The 17,236-nt window shown below is 41.4% G+C and overlaps 1 protein-coding gene across 1 annotated transcript; it reads left to right on the plus strand.

Annotated features, from left to right (window-relative positions):
* The first annotated feature begins 1,911 nt into the window (after positions 1-1,911).
* CAV2 (caveolin 2) lies at positions 1,912-12,211 on the plus strand. The gene is made up of 3 exons (XM_051607897.1): positions 1,912-2,273; positions 2,443-2,630; positions 9,989-12,211. Exons 1-3 carry the CDS (start codon positions 2,124-2,126, stop codon positions 10,137-10,139), a joined length of 489 nt encoding a protein of 162 aa, XP_051463857.1. The 5' UTR covers positions 1,912-2,123; the 3' UTR covers positions 10,140-12,211.
* The last annotated feature ends 5,025 nt before the right edge of the window (positions 12,212-17,236 follow it).

Genomic DNA, 17,236 nt, shown 5'->3' on the forward strand with positions numbered 1-17,236 from the left:
CGACAACAGCAATAGAAAACAGCATGTTTTAAGGGGTTCTTAATAAGCAACATCCCAAGTTGTCTACAGCCGTGAGCTTTTATTGCTTTAAACATTCTTTTCATGAAAAACATTTTTCTTTCAGGAGCAATTACATCAAGTTTATTTCAAATCCTAAGAGATTATGAAGGAAGATTTCGTTTTCCACGGAGCTGTCTTGACAGACATCAACATTTATCAGCTATTACAATAACAAATTTCACAAAACAGACGGGCATTAACAAAAAGTGCTATTTACTTTTTACAACAGGGCTGATTCTGCAAGAACACTCTCCAGTGACAGGACATGGTCTGGGTGATCTTGCAAGGAGAACCCCCCTTAGCTTTTAGCAAAGCTGAAGCTGAGCAGATGGAGCTACAGACTCCCTGCTCCAGCTGGTTGGAGTGAGATGTAGCAAGGTGGTTGCAAAATAGGTAGAAGTACTCAAAAGCAGCTCCCTGCTTGTGCACATGCACCCTGATCCATTACTCTAGTGAAAGAGAAGGTTGAAAATAGTTGATATAAACCAGTACAGTCTCAATTCAGTAGCCAATGGGCTAGTTTGGGATATTCTGCTGGTTGCTCCTACCTTGCTTTTCAGCAGCACCAAACCCAAATTTCTGTGCTTGACCCAAGCAGCCACTAAAAGTCTGCTGAATGCCTTTGGGCTGCACTCAGCTTCCCATATCTATAGGCTAAAAAATATTAGTTGCTGGACAGAAGTATTCTGAAGGGTGGGTCTGAACATCAAGTCCGTCAATTGGCCTTTCTATTCCTCCAACCTCACAGAACAAAAAGGAACTGGAGGGGTAGAAATGCGGCTCATAAGTACACCTTGAGTCATCATGCTAGTTCTTTGCTTGCATTTGAACCTGTTGTAAACTTGTATTTGCATGCTTTTATAATTAGTGAGGCACAGTGACAGTACTGGATCCAAACCATTTACGTGACACCAGTATCACTAAACTCATCAGCGTGGGAGAAAAAAATAACAACATGAGTTACACATAGATGTGAAGCTTTTCTGCAGAAGTTATCCGGTCAAGAACAATGTGATAAGGTCCAGAGCATTGTATTAAGTGATTTCCTACCCTGACCTTGCATAGTTATTTTTATTTCACTTTCCTGCGAGCTTCTCAAATATTAAAACCAATCTTAATGCAGTAGTGAAAATTAAAGAAAATTACCAGTACCAGCTTCCTTGAAATTCAACAAGCCTGGGTCACTGGTTAGCAATATCCCTTCTCTTTCTGAGACTGGTGGGTGTTTGAGATTACTGAATGCAGCAAGAAAGTACTCCTGACAGCTCATGAGCTCACACTGCCTATCAATATTATAAAATATTTTATTTGCTAACTTTTATAAGGATCACTCTTAGGCTTAAATCATGTTCTCGAACTATAGGAAATAATTGGCAGCGATGGATGCCTTGTTTTGTTGTGGCAACCGTTAGGCAGTTTAGTGAGTATGAGACCAGTAAGTAAAGCTGAAGTCTATCAGACCGGTGCGGCTGGACATGGGAACCCTGGTGTGCAGTGGTGACACCTCTTTCCTCCTTCTTCTCCACTTGCTCCCCACAGCTGGAAAGCCGGAAGCAGATACGACCCAATACGGCCTAATGCACAACCGCCTCGGCTGTTTTGTTTATTTTTTCCTGCTGCCAGGAAAATTCCAACTGTTGTTGTTGCAGTGCCACAAACGCTTGCTCCTACAAATCTCAGCCAGGCGTGAGGCGGCAGGGAGCGCGGCGCGGGGCCGGCTGCCCGGGGATTTGGGATGAATGGGGAAAGAAACATGCCGGGCGCCTCGGGCAGCAGAGGGGCGGGGGCTGGCCGGACGCCCCGACCCTCAGAGCTGCCGTCGGGCCGGGGGGCGGCTGGGCTGCCCGCAGGGGCTTCGGGCGCCAGGTCCCTCGCTGCCCAAGACTCCTACTCCGAGACGCAGCCCGGGGTCCCCTTCGACCCAGCTCCAGCGAGGGTGCGTCCCGGCCCGCGGGGCGTGTCCCGGGCAGCCCAGCTCCGCCCCAGCCCCGCGGCGCCGCGGCAGCGGACGGGGCAGGGCCGGGCCGGGCCGGGCCGGGTGCCGGGGAGCAGCGGGCACCGCCATGGGGCTGGAGACGGAGAAGGCGGACACTCGCATCTTCATGGACGACGACAACTTCCCGCCGAGCGGCGGCCCCGCGCTGTTGGAGGCTGAGAAGTGCGCGGAGGACGAGCTGGACCGCGACCCCCGCGGGATGAACGCCCACCTCCAGGTGCGCATCGGCCCGCGGCCGCGGGGACCCAGCCCGCGGGGAGCTGCGCCGGGCCGCGGAGCGGGGGGGCCGGGGTGCAGGCTGGACGGGCAGGCCGGGGCCGGCGGGGACACCGACGGTCTCCCCTGGTCCCAGCTCCGCGTTAAGGCAGAGCTGCTTCTCGTTCCAGGTGGGCTTCGAGGATGTGATCGCGGAGCCCCAGCTAACCCACTCCTTCGACAAAGTCTGGATCTGCAGCCACGCTCTCTTTGAGCTCAGCAAGTACCTGATTTACAAGCTCCTGACCCTGGTCCTTGCCATACCCATGGCCCTGATTCTGGCGCTTGTCTTTGCGGTGCTCAGCTGGCTGCACATTTGGTAAGTGCATCTTGGTGCTCGTCGGTGCGTGGGCTCTGCAGACAGCTCAGGAAACGCTCGTGTTGATTTAGTGCCTAAATGTTGTCCACTGCCTTTTCAACCGGTAGTCGGATCGATTTACATCTGTTTTTAAAGGGAGGGAAATTAAAACGTTTGCTCTGGGATGCAGTTCCCTGCTTGTTCACACCAGCAGTCTGCCTTGTCTGTCTAAGTTCCTGAGGGCAGAGAGCCTGTTTTACCATCTGCATGGTACCTACCCCAGTGTATCCCAGCCTTGGCTGGTTTCTGGAGTAGTAGTAATGACTGCTCGGGTTTTGTTAACTGGAGTACAGACATTGTTAAAACACATGTATTTGAAATGAAAGACCTGGACAGAAGCATTACTTACACTTGACACCTTCTCAGGGTGGTTACCTCTTCTGCTTTTTTCCGCACTGACTGAAGAGACTGTTTTGGGCCCAGCTTGCTTTTTCTTTGCTACAGCCACAAAATCTGCTGTCACAGCCTTTTGTCTGGTGCATGGCCACCTCTAAGTGCAGTGCCCCATGGCCCAGGTTCACAGGCAAGTATAGTAGCCCTCCCAATCACAGCAAGCCTGATGTGCTTTAAACAGAATATTCTGGCAGAATATCAGGGAAAAGTACCTCGAGATCAGAAAGGCAGATGATTGTGGAGAAGGAGGAAAAGCAGTGAAAAGAACAGCTTGAGGAAAGAACTGAGAATCCACAAGGCTGCAGAGGAAGGAGTGAATGCAGGTTACCAACATCATTCCTGCAAACCAGGAGTTTCTGTATACATGGGATTTGGGCTGTCTCATTTGACTTGGGTAACACTGGAATCACGAAGAAGTCATTAAGGAGAACAAAATACAACCCAGAAACTGGAAAACAAACTCAAAGCAATAGTAATAGATTGGTTGTCTGAACCTGTGGTTGCAGTCTTGTGGGTGCAGATTTCAGTTTTTGGAAGTGGAATGGATGTTTGTGTAGCTAACACTGTCACGAGCCACTTCAAAACCTGATTAACTTGAATTTTGGAGCATAAAGTTTGCATAACATCTTAAGGAGTTGCAGCCTAAGTTAGAGCTGCCCACCTGCTGCTCCTCTGGTCTCCCAAATTTTATGAACACTGTATAGTGTGCCCAGACTTTTAGGTCTGTCAGCTCTCTCTGTGCCATAGTGTACTGTGTGACTGCAAAAGGGCATAGTGGGCTTACAGATTTCCAGTAGTGAAATATTGATGGAAGAATTAATTGATGCTCAATTTATTAAGATTAAAGATATGTTGTGCTTCAGAATGATTGTGTATCTGGGTTTCACAGCCTGGATACACAGACATGAGTTTCACTGAACCAGGACTCAGAGGTCAGTTTCTATTTATGCAAGTGGTCCCAAGTGACTCTTTCAGGGACTGTAGGTTCTCAGTGCATCTGAAATAGGACTATCTGAATGTGCCACTTCATTTGAAAAGTTTCCCTTGACTTTCTTTGAACATACTTGCTTCCCCAACGACTTAATTTTCCTTCCCTATGTTCATTGTGTCTACAGAAGTGATCTTTCAGGTTGCTTCCTTGCATCTGGGATGGGTGTGAAAAACTAGCTCTGTCTGTACCCCCTCAGATCCCATCCAGTGCTGCCATCCAAACTCAACACCGTCTTTCTTTCCCACAACCTGGATTTGCTCCAACACAGAAGTGGAACACACAGAGACTAGGATAGCTTATCTGCAACTCTCCACATTCCAGATTTTTTGGGAGTAAGGAGTTCAGTGTTTCCGCATTTGAATTGAGTAGCGTGGGAACAACAGATCTCAGAGGCATTAGTCAGTGTTGGCATAAGGGGCCTGAATACATGGTAGTGACTCCCATGTAGCCCCCTTGAATCTTTTTTTGTGGGTGAGAGGAAGGAGTTCCAGGTAATTCTTCAGCTGTTGAAACATCATGGGAAAACCCTGACCACACCCTCCGACATGGCTGCCTGGAGCAGGGCTTGTCACATTCTCTGTGCCTCACTTTCCTCATCCAAACAGTGAGTTGATGATGTTGATCTGTCCCAGGGGATCCTTTCCTGAGGGTAGATTTGTAGGTGCTTTGAGAACGTTTGGAAGTGCTCAAGCACAAAGCTCTGTTGATTGTCACACATGTTGTGACAGTTTTATCAGCATGCTAAAAATCCACAAAAGTGACTCAGCAGTCCTCATGCATGAAGGACAGCTCAGGAGCTGTGCCCCCTCCATACCTGACAGTAAATACTGGCTTTCATCAGCAAAAAGTTTTCTAAAGAAGGAATCAAATATGTGAGACTTCATGGAAAGCAAAAAGAAAGTAAAGTAAGATGTAATAATACACTTTAATTTTTATTTTTGCTGATATAGAAGGAACTGGATCTGTTCTCAGACTGGCTGCTTGAACCACAGTCCAGTTTTACACTACCTGGAAAAAGGTACTGATGAACTGAAACTGTGCCAGCAAGCAGGTTGGTGACAAGCCAGTTCAAGGGTGGCTACTTCTCCACATTTCTTCTCTTTTACCAATGGCTGTTATTCTCACCAGAGATTGTGGAAGTTGTCAAGACTGAGTTTTAATATCTTTCTGGGAATATCTGAGCAAGCTTTTAAACATCACCTTAGATTGAGGCTGTTAAGGTTATTGATTTTTAAAGATGAGCAGAACACTGCCAGTTTTTCAGGCAGCACATAGAAAATTTTCTTTATTATAGATCAGGGACTGATTGTTGTTCCAAGCCACATGTTTGTCACTTCTTGGACATTAACACTTGAATCTCATATATGCTTTGTTGTAGTCTTGTCTGAATAGTGTTCTTGTATTTTGTGTATTTATGCTGAGAATCAGTGCTTCATTTGACAATCCATATCTTGGGTTTTGGGTCTGAGATGGGCTCTAAAGCACAAGAACTCAGCCAGAGCAGCAGGTACTTAAAGCTTCTCTCAGCTTGAACTTCCATACACAGTGCTAAGATGTAGCCAGGGATTCATATGCAGAGTAGATAAGGATTTGTGTCATCTCTTACCTCATTCTCCACAACCCAGTTTACAAAACTTATTGCTATCATACTCAACCCCCAAAACATCTCCGTACTGACTGTCTGAAATCAAAAGAAATTACAGTACAGCTATGTTGTGAAGACCCAATTTAGGATCTTGTGTTGCCCTGATGTCTCTTCGTTCATGTCCAGTGGATATCCCTTGGCTTCTGATGAGGAAGTAGGTGGATGTTGTCTTGCTTTCTTTTTAGTTTTTTATTTTCCAGTCTACCCAGGCCCTGGGATATATAGTGTTTGGTTTTGATGCACTTCATATACTATGTATGTGTCCTGGAAGACTTTGGTGGTTATCTCCAAGTCATGAATATCCAAAAGGTTAGTGGGACTCAACAAGAAGCTCTGCAACTGCTAGGTAATATTTAGCAGTCTGTTCACAATGCGTGTTTGTATTTTACAGCCATGCAAGACTTTTAGTTCACAATCATGATGTAGTACATGTGCATACTTTCAATTAGGTAGTTTAACCACTGAATGGTATAGCATTTAAAAAATAGCATTAAGACATATCTGAGATTCCATTTTGAAAACCTTTACAGGAGAAGATGTGATTCTTCACTTAGAAGCAGGAATCTGAATTAATATTGAATGACGACTCCGCCCAACTCTGAAAAGTTGAGCTGCTTTGAACTGAAAATACCTCTGTCAGTGGGAATTAAATTGTGCTCAGCCATTTCCAAGAGGAGTTTAGTTCTCAATAAAGTTCCCTCAGTGGTTGGCAGAAGAAAAGTAATGTAATCAAATGTAGGAAAGGTTGTTGGGTATAATTTTGTAGATGTTATGTCTTGAACAGAAAGAAGAGAGGATAGGATAGGATAGGATAGGATAGGATAGGATAGGATAGGATAGGATAGGATAGGATAGGATAGGATAGGATGGAAAAAAAATGAGTAATTTTGTCTTTTCAGTTCAACAGTTCCCAAAAGAGGTGGTTCCTTCTGTTTAGTGAAAGGATGGGTATTTTATGATGTATAGACATAGCAAGATTCAATGAGAGGTCAAATAGATTGTTGAAATGCCTTGGGTACACTTCAGCTAAATTCATCAGAGCTTTGATTTTCTTCATAGAATCATAGAATGGTTTGAGTTGGAACGGACCTTAAAGATCATCTAATTCCAAGCTCCCTGCATGGACAGGGTCATCTCCCACTAGATCAGGTTGCTCAAAGCCCCATCCAACCTGCCCTTGAACACTTCCAGGGATGGGACTTCCACAGCTTCCCTGGGCAACCTGTTCCAGTGTCTCACCATCCTCAAATTAAAGAATTTCATCCTAATGTCTAATCTAAATCTCCCCTCTTCCAGTTTTGATCCATTACCTCTTGTACTCTCAATACAAGCTCTTGTAAAAAGTCCCTCCCCAACTTTCCTGTAGGCTCCCTTCATGCACTGGAAAACTGCTGTATTCCCAATGCTGTATTCCCATGTGGTGAGACCAAGAGTACCAGTATTGCAGAAAATGATGATATATGTCTTGATGCCGACTTTCCTTCCACTGTAAGATGTTACTCAAGGAGTGACCATCTCTGTGAATAGAAGTGCAGGCTGGGGTAAACCCACAGGGATGGGAGTATGTATTAATGTTTATCTAACAGGTTACAAACCCAAATACATGGCATCTAATGGTGCTTGGTTATTTTAAGTGTGCCTGGTTATTCCAAGGAAGTCACATTGTACCTTCTGATGATTTGGGAATGCCACATGGTAGGATAACATATCCAATGCAGAGCAGGATGCGTACTTAGATACACGTAGATACATATATAGACAGACTCATATATTTAAAGTTAGAAAGTACCTTTTACTCCTCTCTTGACTATAAAGGATTTTCTTCTCAGAGGAAGGCTGTTTGATTAATTGCTGTCCAAGTAGACTGACTTTTATTTTAAAATTGAAAGTTATTTACATTAGTTAGCTGTGGTTGCTGAAGTGTTTCACAAATGGTCCTACAGAGTTACCCTAAGTTGTTTTTTCACATGCATTTACCATAAAATCAGATAGCAGGTGTTAACAGATTATAAAATGTTACCAAAACATTGTATATATTTGTTGTATTTAATGTTCTCAAAAGAGGTTGATTTCTGGTACTGTGTGAATGACCTCTACAGACATTGCAAGTAGTATGAGCGCTGCTTTTCCAGCCGTCCCTAATGAAATCCTTGTGATTCACTATATCTTTATTTGAAAATTCTACTTAGTGTGGTATTTTTTTAGTTTATATTTGGTGTGATTTTGACAATGGAGGATCCAATAGAAATGTCAGCTTTTCTGCTTCTCTGCAGTTCAGTTAGGCTTACAAAAAATGCAGGATGAATTAATTTTAGATTGCAGCAAAGGAACAGTGACATAAACTAACTGAAATGCAAAAGAGGTGAAGTTAACAAAAGCTGAATAGCCATTTCTGGTGTTTTCTCTGCGTTGCTTGGAGAAATACCAGGTTTTTTTCCCTTTGCATTACTGATGTTTATCAACTGTATTCTAACATGTGAAGCCCTAATTTTATTCTCTAGAAACTATTTTATATGCAGTGATATTATAGGTGGTTATAAAACACATAGTTTATTGAGTTCATTTTAAAACCAGATGCATATTATTCCAGTAACACTCACAGTTCTATATGCTGTGTATATTACTAGCTGTTTCAGCAGAGACAAAAGAAGAGAAGGTTTTAGAAAAACTATTCTTGTGTAAATCCATCTGGGTTAGCTTAGAGTGCAACATAGACACACTAGTACATGGCTTGCATTGTATGATAAAAGCTGAGAATCTGGTTAGGCAAACATTGAAAATTATTCATTTTGACTCTTTACATTTCTAAGCTACAGCTTTTTAAAAATATACAATGTTTTTTCTACTTTGTACTGAGCAGTACTCATTGGGAATACACAAACTTGCAATACAGACTCATGATGAACTAGAAAATTGAATCTTTCCTGTCATTCCAACCAAAGTCAATGAGAGTTCTGCAAAGGAATTGCATGGACACCAAGACTAGGATATTATATGTTGAAAGCAAGAACAAACTAGAATGGATAATCTTGATAAAGAGCTTCTTCTACCTAACTTAGGAAATAAATGTGTTTTATATGGCACAGAGGTTTTATAAAAACCTTGCTCTAGTACCACTTCAGTATTACATAAATTATTTACACATTTAATTTGTTTGCATCCAAATAGGAATGTCCAGCTTAATGAAATGACATGGGGTTTTGGCCAGTAAATTATTAAAACAGGAGAATAACTTGAAATAGTGTGGTCAGTTATCATGTATCCACTGACCCCCCTGAGCTACCCGTATGTGCTCTTCTGGCTCATTCTATTTTTAGTATGCTTAGCTTAAGCCACCACTAATGACATTGCTTTGGAAGTGGGACATATGGAGAGCATCCTCACATGGTTCCTAGTGCTCAAGAGATGGAAGCACAATACTTTCAAGTATGGACTCTAAGTGAATTAAAAAAATCTTTCCCCTGACCAGGAGTTATGACCTTATTCTACTGTAGTTTCTCATCCACAATTAAAAAACTCTCCAGCATCAGCAAGATCCCATTTTTCTGAGGTTCAGCATGTGTCTGTACTATGCTAATCCAATCTAACTGGATATTGCTTTACTGTTTCTGTTTTATTGTAGCACTTGTAACAGCCAGTTAGGTTGGTCGAATGAGGCAGGAATGGCAACATGCACGTGGCCTCTGTGTTTGTATGTGTGTGTGAGAGAGAGAGAGACAGAGAGGGATAAAAGAAACACTAGAAGGGACTGCAGAGCAAAACCAGGTTTTAAAGAGTGTTATTACCAGCACTGGATCAAACTGGGGAATGTAGCATTTCTGTTAAGGAGCAAAAACCCACACTCAGATAGGCCCTCTGCTCCTCAGCCACAGTGGGGTGGCACCAAGGCTGCAGCCTACAACATGTACCAGCCCTTCCAGCAGCATGGGGAGAACAGCAAAAGTTCACCCCTGTAAAATGCATATCCAAAAGTTAGCTCAGCATTGCCAATTAAGAAGAAGCAGAGCCATGATGAAAAGGAAGCTGGCCTCTGCTGTCCTCTGCGTTGCACGCAAGTGATCCTGGCCAGAGGGGCACATGCATTATGGTGCTTCTGCATGTGCAGGTGTGAGGCTGTGAAGGAACAAAATGGATGGAGAATGAGTGCAAGAGTATAAAATCAACTTGTTTAAAGATTTAGTTAGAAAATCACTTCCTCTTCCATAAGATCTCACACTTGTGCTTGGTTATTCTGATTTCCCTGTGCTATAGCAGCGGCCGTCTTCAAATCTTCCATTTTCTCTTTTACAGGATTGTGATGCCTTTTGTGAAAACCTGTCTCATGGTCTTGCCTTCAGTGCAGATTCTATGGAAGAGCCTCACAGATGTTTGCATCCTACCACTGTTTCAGAGCATCAGCCGATGCTTTGCCATGGTTAATATACGCCTGGACCAAGAGTAAACGTCAGGGATGTGACGCTGCTGTAGTAGTAGCTGGTGTTACACCTCTTTGCTAACCTAACATACAAGCACTTATCATTCATTCCAAACTGTAAAATTACGATGGCTGGTTTAAGTGGGAACTTGCTATTTTTTCTAAAACTCATCTGTTTTCAGGGAGAACAGTTTAATAAGTCGGCAGTTTTCACAGCTCACTGTTTTAACAACAGAGTGAACACCAAGTACGTTGGCAACACTTTATTTTAATGGTACGTGAATTGCTAGATTGCAGAAGAATTCTCATGGAGGTTTAACAGCCACTGCAGTGATAATGACTGGTGTTACTACTATAAATATTTAATCAGGCTCTGATACCTTAGGTGAAACCAATCTCTAGAGTTTCCCATTGACTTTACTGGCAGTCCACCAGGGATCATTTTTGGCCCTCACTATGCAGAATTATTAACTCAGTCCTTTGCTATTGGCAGTTAAAATGAACTGTTGTGTAATTCTTCTGTATTGGAGAGGAAAAGCTCTTTGGAAGTTTATTCCTTAAAATAAGGTGTTAGCTAATGATTTGGAACATCGGGTAATGAGCTAATGGTCTAACGAAAGGTATCCCTGCCCGTGCAGGGGGGTTGGAACTAGATGATCTTTAAGGTCCCTTCTAACCCAAATCATTGTATAATTCTGTGATTCTAATCTGTATATTTTATTTAATAAGATATTAACTTTGATGTATATTTTGTACCTTTGTAAATGGCACTTGATCAGTTTTCTTTGAAGCATTATTTCTGTAGTATTTGAATTCTAACCAACTTACTAGGCAGCAAGAGTGAGACACTGCAAAGAATGCCTTCAGAAAATGAAAATTTCCGTTTCTAAATTACGTAGATTTTGATGTGTTACCGTGCAATTCCAGTATATTAATTATATATTGTTGCCCATAAAAGCAAAGATTACAAGTGTTTTCATACAAGACTATTGAAAGAGCTGGAAATATCTGTTTATGAGAAATGTTTTTTATTAAAAATGGGGTGTATTAAATGCAACCCTGCCTATTTCTGTGTATAATCTGTGCAAATATTGTGATATTTTAAATTATAAACACTACACTAGCACTTTACCTAGGTAGAAAGCTCTTACAGAAGGCAAATGAGAGTAACTGGTATCCTTCCCTAATTCCCCTCAACTATTGACTCTCCATGTTGCTTATTTGCTACTTTAAATTTCCACTTTAAAGCCTAACCCATAAAAAAGTTCTTGCTTCTGCATCTAATATGGCTTTGTAAACCAGAATAACAGAACATATGCAGAGGTACATTAAAATTACATTAGCCTTCTGATGGGCTTATGTTCTGCTTTCTTTAAACACAGCTGAAAAGTTGCAATTGTAAAATGTTTGTACGATTTAGAATGTTATTTTCTAAAATTATTTCACATATTTATCAAACAAGAGATAGAATATATATATATGAATAATAAAATTTTAGCTTTTTTCTATTTTCAACTTCATTTTTTCAGGTTTTTCAACTTTTAAAAAGCTCTAAATAAACATATATATGCTGAACAAACAGCATAGAATACTATGCAGTTCTTCCAAAACATGGGAGAGGTAAAATAAATGCTGATCATCAATATGGTTCCACTGTCATTAACTGCATTTAACTTATTTATAGTAGAAAATTATGTATCTCTGTGGATAACTACGCCCAGGCAGAATTGCTTTCTCTGAAGCAGGTCTTTCTGTGTGGAATTTTGGCTATGCTCTTTTTAGGGGCGCATGCTTTATTTACAGATGAGCTGCTGACTTTTCTTGCTTATTGGCCTGCAGAAGCTAGCTGACACTGTATATTCTTTGTACAATGAGAACACCTTTGTACGTTAAAAAACACTTTTACCATTTGTGTCATTTAGAGAGGGATTCATATGGCTTTTCAAAACTGGATATTAATTATTAGTACCCATGGAAACTTCTCTTGAGTCTTCTGCAAAAAGTTAGCTCACTGTTCAGATGTGCTCTTCAAGATACCTTTGTTATGTTAAAAACTGAAAGATCTCTTTTGAAAATAATAAATGGTCACGCTAGACGAATTCTTTTGAGTTATTTTCTTTTACAGCATCCAAGGATTTCTACAAAGCTTTTTTCCACAGAAAAATATGCCCATGATGAATTCATTTTAAAAACAAAATAATAAAGGAAATCAATCAGTACTAATCCTTGTGTCTAAAAGGAGCCCCATAAAAGCCTAAGCTTTCAGGGAACTCAGGTCTGGATCTAAACTTTGAAAATTAAGCCATTAACTAGAGAAAAGGTTATCATTTTATGAAATGCACTCCTGGATATATGCATTCGTACTGAAGTCATCTGACTCTAGCTACCACAGGCAATCAAGTAGAATGGTTTGCTTTGTTCTTATTTTTATTTAGACTTGTCATTAATTCGATCTTTTCACTATTTCTCTACCTGTTACAAAATTCAAGTAAGCTTGTAATTAAGTAATTAAAGCTGTTAGTTTCTTAAATATTTTACTGCAGTATCTTTCTCTGGAACAGATGTGCTTTTACTGTTAACAAAACACCAAAGGGACTGTTAGGGCTAGAGTGAAATAGTAGACACTTGGCAAATATGCTTACTTCAGCCATGAAAGCAGTGAAAAGAAAGTGTGAATATATACACTCCAATACTTAAGTGTGAATCTGGCCCGGGCAACTCCGGCTGGCAAGTTTTCTCTGGATTTTATAGACTGGACAGTTCTGCCAGACATCCTGAAGCTCTGCCAGAGCTGATGCTGTCAATAGCTGACAGCCCTGTGGGACAACAGGGACTAAACAGGCTCTGGGACTGAATTGTGATCTTCAATGTAGAGGTGGGTGCTTTAAGTTTGTCTCAAATTTGTTTGAAATGTGGACAAACCAGCCCAGCTGATCCCTTAACAGCAACGTACAAATGAGAATTTAGGCAAGAAGGGGAGGCCAGAAACTTAGTCTCATTGTCTGCAACAAATATACGCAAATTTACACCTGATTCAAGTAATCTACTTTGATATATCTTCTTTCCTTCTATGGAATGGGGAAAATGTTACTGCTCTTAACAAGAGCAGACTTTCCATCATCTGGGAAGTGTAACGAGGATAAATAAAAAGTGTGAGATGTTTTGATTTCAGCCTGCCTCTTGTTACTGCAGACCTCAGATTTATAATCATGAGCTGGAGATTCAGTTCTGTCATGCAAAATATTTCAGTATCTTGTTTTTCATGAAGATCAAAACTAACATACAGAACTAACCCCAGATTTCTGCTTATGCATTTCTCCTTTTAATTCGCAAAGAAATTTAACCTGCCTCCTTAGGAAAGTGATTTCATTAAATCCTTCTTGTCTGACTTGAGAGCTTTTATATCTGTATCTTATCTTTCCCTACCCTAGTTGTTCACCATATAAATTGGAATAAATTCCTTACAAAAAATTTGACATAATAGTAAATGAGCCTTTTCTCACCTATCCAAAAAGCTCAGTTACACATACACTGACTGAAAAGTTCAGAACATCCCTGCAGCTCTGGGACCTCAGACCACACACTCATATTTAGTGGCAGCTAAAAAATGGTAAGTCCATTAGTTTTAGAGGGTGTGATAATTCCCCCACCTGCAGATATAAAACTAATGCTGCTAAGCTGTATTAAAGCTTTCAAAAATAAATGGAAAAATACGTGGTTTGTTGTGGTGTTTTTTTTAAAACTGCAAATGGAACAAAGTCAAACACCAGACAGTCTACTGGTGGTGTCTGTTAGTACACGGTGTTTGTGAAAATTAGATCTGAAGACCTCCAGTGAGTATACTGAACTCATGCTTTAAAAACTTGAGGTACTTTCTTCATGCAGAGATTTATAACTGAGAGGAGCATTTACAAAGGCTAATTGTAGCCTGGTGACACTAATATTCCTAAGCTTATTGCAACAAAAAGAAAATGTCTTCTGTGTAGTTAATTCAGAGGAGCTAAGATAGGTTCCTTCTCTGAATCATCTTCCAGAGAAGACTCTGCACTTATCAATGTAGAATGTTTGGCTTAGCTTGTCTCCTTCCCTCCGCTACAGAAAAAGTTTTATTTGCTGCAGAAATTGGGCAGGCCTATGAGCATCACCTACTTTAGGTGTTTGGTTTTGTCTGTTGTCTGGCTTCCCTCTCCAAATGCAAGTGGGAGAGAGAAGGACACCTTCTCAAGGAACTGAATTAGATCCTACTATAGACACTTGAATGGAATAAAATTTAGAGATTTACACTTTTATTTCAAGCTTCGAGGAAAACTTGTCTATTTTGTCAACAATTTAGTAAGAGCTGGTTTTTCACCTTGATTTGTATTTTACACTATCAGAGCTATCACAGTGCTACAACTATAAGCTAGGGTTGGCCATGAAACACTTGAACAGCAAACATCTGTGACAAGTCCCACCCTATGTTAGCCTCAAGGTGTGGGTCTTTAGCCCCATTAATGAGATTAGTTCTCACAATCTGATATTTCTATAAGACACCTGAACAGTTAATAATATGCTAGAACTGGCGAACGGTACAGAAGTGTTGACATGGACCAGTGTTCATGATCCAGCTCAGTATTTGCCAAGAAATTTGATACTGAAAAGGGCTGAGAAAAGAGTGACTTGATTTGCGCAAGGTCTGTCTGACAAAATTAAAGCTTTCAATCTATTTGCCCCTCCAGCAAAGGCAATTACCAGGTATCTTGATCAAGACCTACAGGGACAAGCTCTAATAAAAGACGTACACACCTACTGCAGGACTGAGATGAAAGTCAGACACTTGGATCCAAAATTGCAATCCCTGCCCAGCTGCCACCCAACCAGGAACATGTCTAAACTCAGAAGGCACCTCCTTCTCATGTAACCTACCCCCAGTGCCTATAGTTTTACTTCGGTCATGCCCAGAACTGCCCTTGTTTGAGCAACCTCGCATGTTACTCGCATCTAATCCCAGTCAGAATCCCAAAAGAAGGGAAAATAATGCCTTGGATCCCTTAAAATACACTTACATCAGCAGAATAGGGGACTTCCCAAAATATGCTTTTCCAGGAATGTGTCCAAATACATCAGCACACCTCAGACAGGCAAAAATTGATTACGGGTCTCTCAAGTGTTGGATTACTTCTAGCCCTCAAGCTATTGTGAAATGTTTTATGGCAGCAGCATTTTCACATAAAGGGAAAATCAACCCTAGCTAGAGGTTGTGAGAAGGAAGGAATGTGAGGAGATCTCACCATGTCTTTGGTAAAATTGCTCCTTTGCTGCAAGGAACAAACAGGTCAAATAACAAATGTGTAACATGGAAGTGCTGGTGATGAGGGGCACCCATCTCAGTGGAAAAGTTCTGATCCGGTGACTTATAATTTAAAATATAGAAATCCTCTAGGGAGTGGGGACAGAATGACCACCATGAATCCTCCAGGGCTGCTAGTCTGTAAATTATGGAACGAGAAAAACATTGGCCACATGTTAAACCCATCCCAATGCTTATTACAACGCAGCAGGGTGAGGGCAATAGCATGGCTGATAAAAGCTCACTATGAACAGTTCTGGCAGCTCAGGCTTTCGTCCAGCAAAACATCCAAAACCATGCATAACTTGAGCAGTTGAACAGAATAGACTAAAAGAAGTGGTGATCTTCCTCTACTAAGCCTCAGATTTTAAGTGCTCTGCATAAGACAGGCTGCTTGCTGACAGCCTCTGTTATCTGACAGCCTCACTGCTGTTGAAACTATACATAAAGAACACTGTTTCCCAGGGCTGATTCTGATCTTGCTGACATTGGAATATATCAGGAGTATTGCTAATACTGTAATTGGAATAATTACACAAGCTTAAAAAAAAAAAAAAGGGGAGGGGGGACAAGTTGAAGGAGAGGGAGTGTTTGATATCAAAGACACTCGAGCAGTCATGCAGATTGAGTTCCGTTTCATGACTCGTTTTCTGATAGTTTTTTGAGGAATATTGTCCAATCCTTTTTTTTTTTTTTTTTTTTTTCCCTCTGGCCTCTGGGAAGAGATGTTTCCTACCTATTCCAAAACCTTTCCTCTTCTCAAAAGGGAAAGAGGAAAAAACAGTTCATACCTTGCACACACTTTGCTCCATGTTGGAGCAAGTTCTCAGATAATGTAATCCTGAGGTTTCAAAGTTCAGTTAAGGCAAGACCTTGGAACTATAATTTTTTTTTAAGTTAGGTATTAAATACCCAAGGCTGGTGTGATGGAGAAAGAAGAAAGGCAGGGAGGTGGCCAGCCAAGGCAGCATGTAGTCCTAGGCTACTAAAGATGCAGCAAAACTCAATGAGAAGGCAGTTTTGGTGGCATTTCCAAGGCCAGCTTGGGTGTCTAGAACCCCTGGCAATTTTTGTCCACCCCTGGACAATCCATTCATAGTAACTGGGACAAGGACCAGGGCTTTTGTGTTTTCAGATGAATCCTGCAAGCCTTTACCAGGCTTTTTCCAGCAAAGCTATACTTTTCCTCTGTACGTAATGGGAGCTCCTTGCAGAACTCCTGCTCTCATCCATGCCAGGTCTCTGGCTAAGTTAGTGTGCATTTCTCACGCAGCAGTGCTAGAGGCAATGGGCCGTGGCTCTCTCCCTGTTCATATCTGCACATGTAACTTCCTCACTCTTACAACTTGGTAGTACCCATGACATTTTCTTCTCTATATGCTGTCTTCTTGGTATTCAAGCTCAAGTGAGCACTTCTGAGGTTCAGCAGATAGAATGGTTCATTTCAGCTATATAAGCATCCCATCTCATGAAGTCTGTAAATTCCATCAGCTTCCAATATTTTTCTACCTGCAGTAGTGTTGCACAATTCAAGTATTTCTTTTAAAGGGGGCTGTGGTCCTGCAGAAACTACTCCAGGACGAATCCAGCTCTTCAAATTAACAAATATCTCTCTTCTTTTTTTTTTTTTTTTTTTTGGTCATTCTTGAGATGCAGTAGTGCTGAATGATGGGTCAAAATCTTCACATTTATGTGCAGGACACTGACTGATCAGAAAACTTTCCAAAGTATGAAAACAAAAGAACTGTTCTGCAGAGCTTTTTTCAGATGGGTTGAAAACTTGCAGAGACTATCC

Source organism: Apus apus, chromosome 1 (assembly GCF_020740795.1).
Source record: "Apus apus isolate bApuApu2 chromosome 1, bApuApu2.pri.cur, whole genome shotgun sequence".
In the NCBI taxonomy this organism is placed as follows: domain Eukaryota; kingdom Metazoa; phylum Chordata; class Aves; order Apodiformes; family Apodidae; genus Apus; species Apus apus.

Bases quoted from the DNA above. Each gene is read 5' to 3' on its own strand.
- CAV2 (XM_051607897.1), top strand. From the start codon at position 2,124: ATGGGGCTGGAGACGGAGAAGGCGGACACTCGCATCTTCATGGACGAC. The intron at 2,274-2,442 runs GTGCGCATCGGC...TTCTCGTTCCAG, and splicing joins GGATGAACGCCCACCTCCAG to GTGGGCTTCGAGGATGTGAT. The intron at 2,631-9,988 runs GTAAGTGCATCT...TCTCTTTTACAG, and splicing joins CTCAGCTGGCTGCACATTTG to GATTGTGATGCCTTTTGTGA.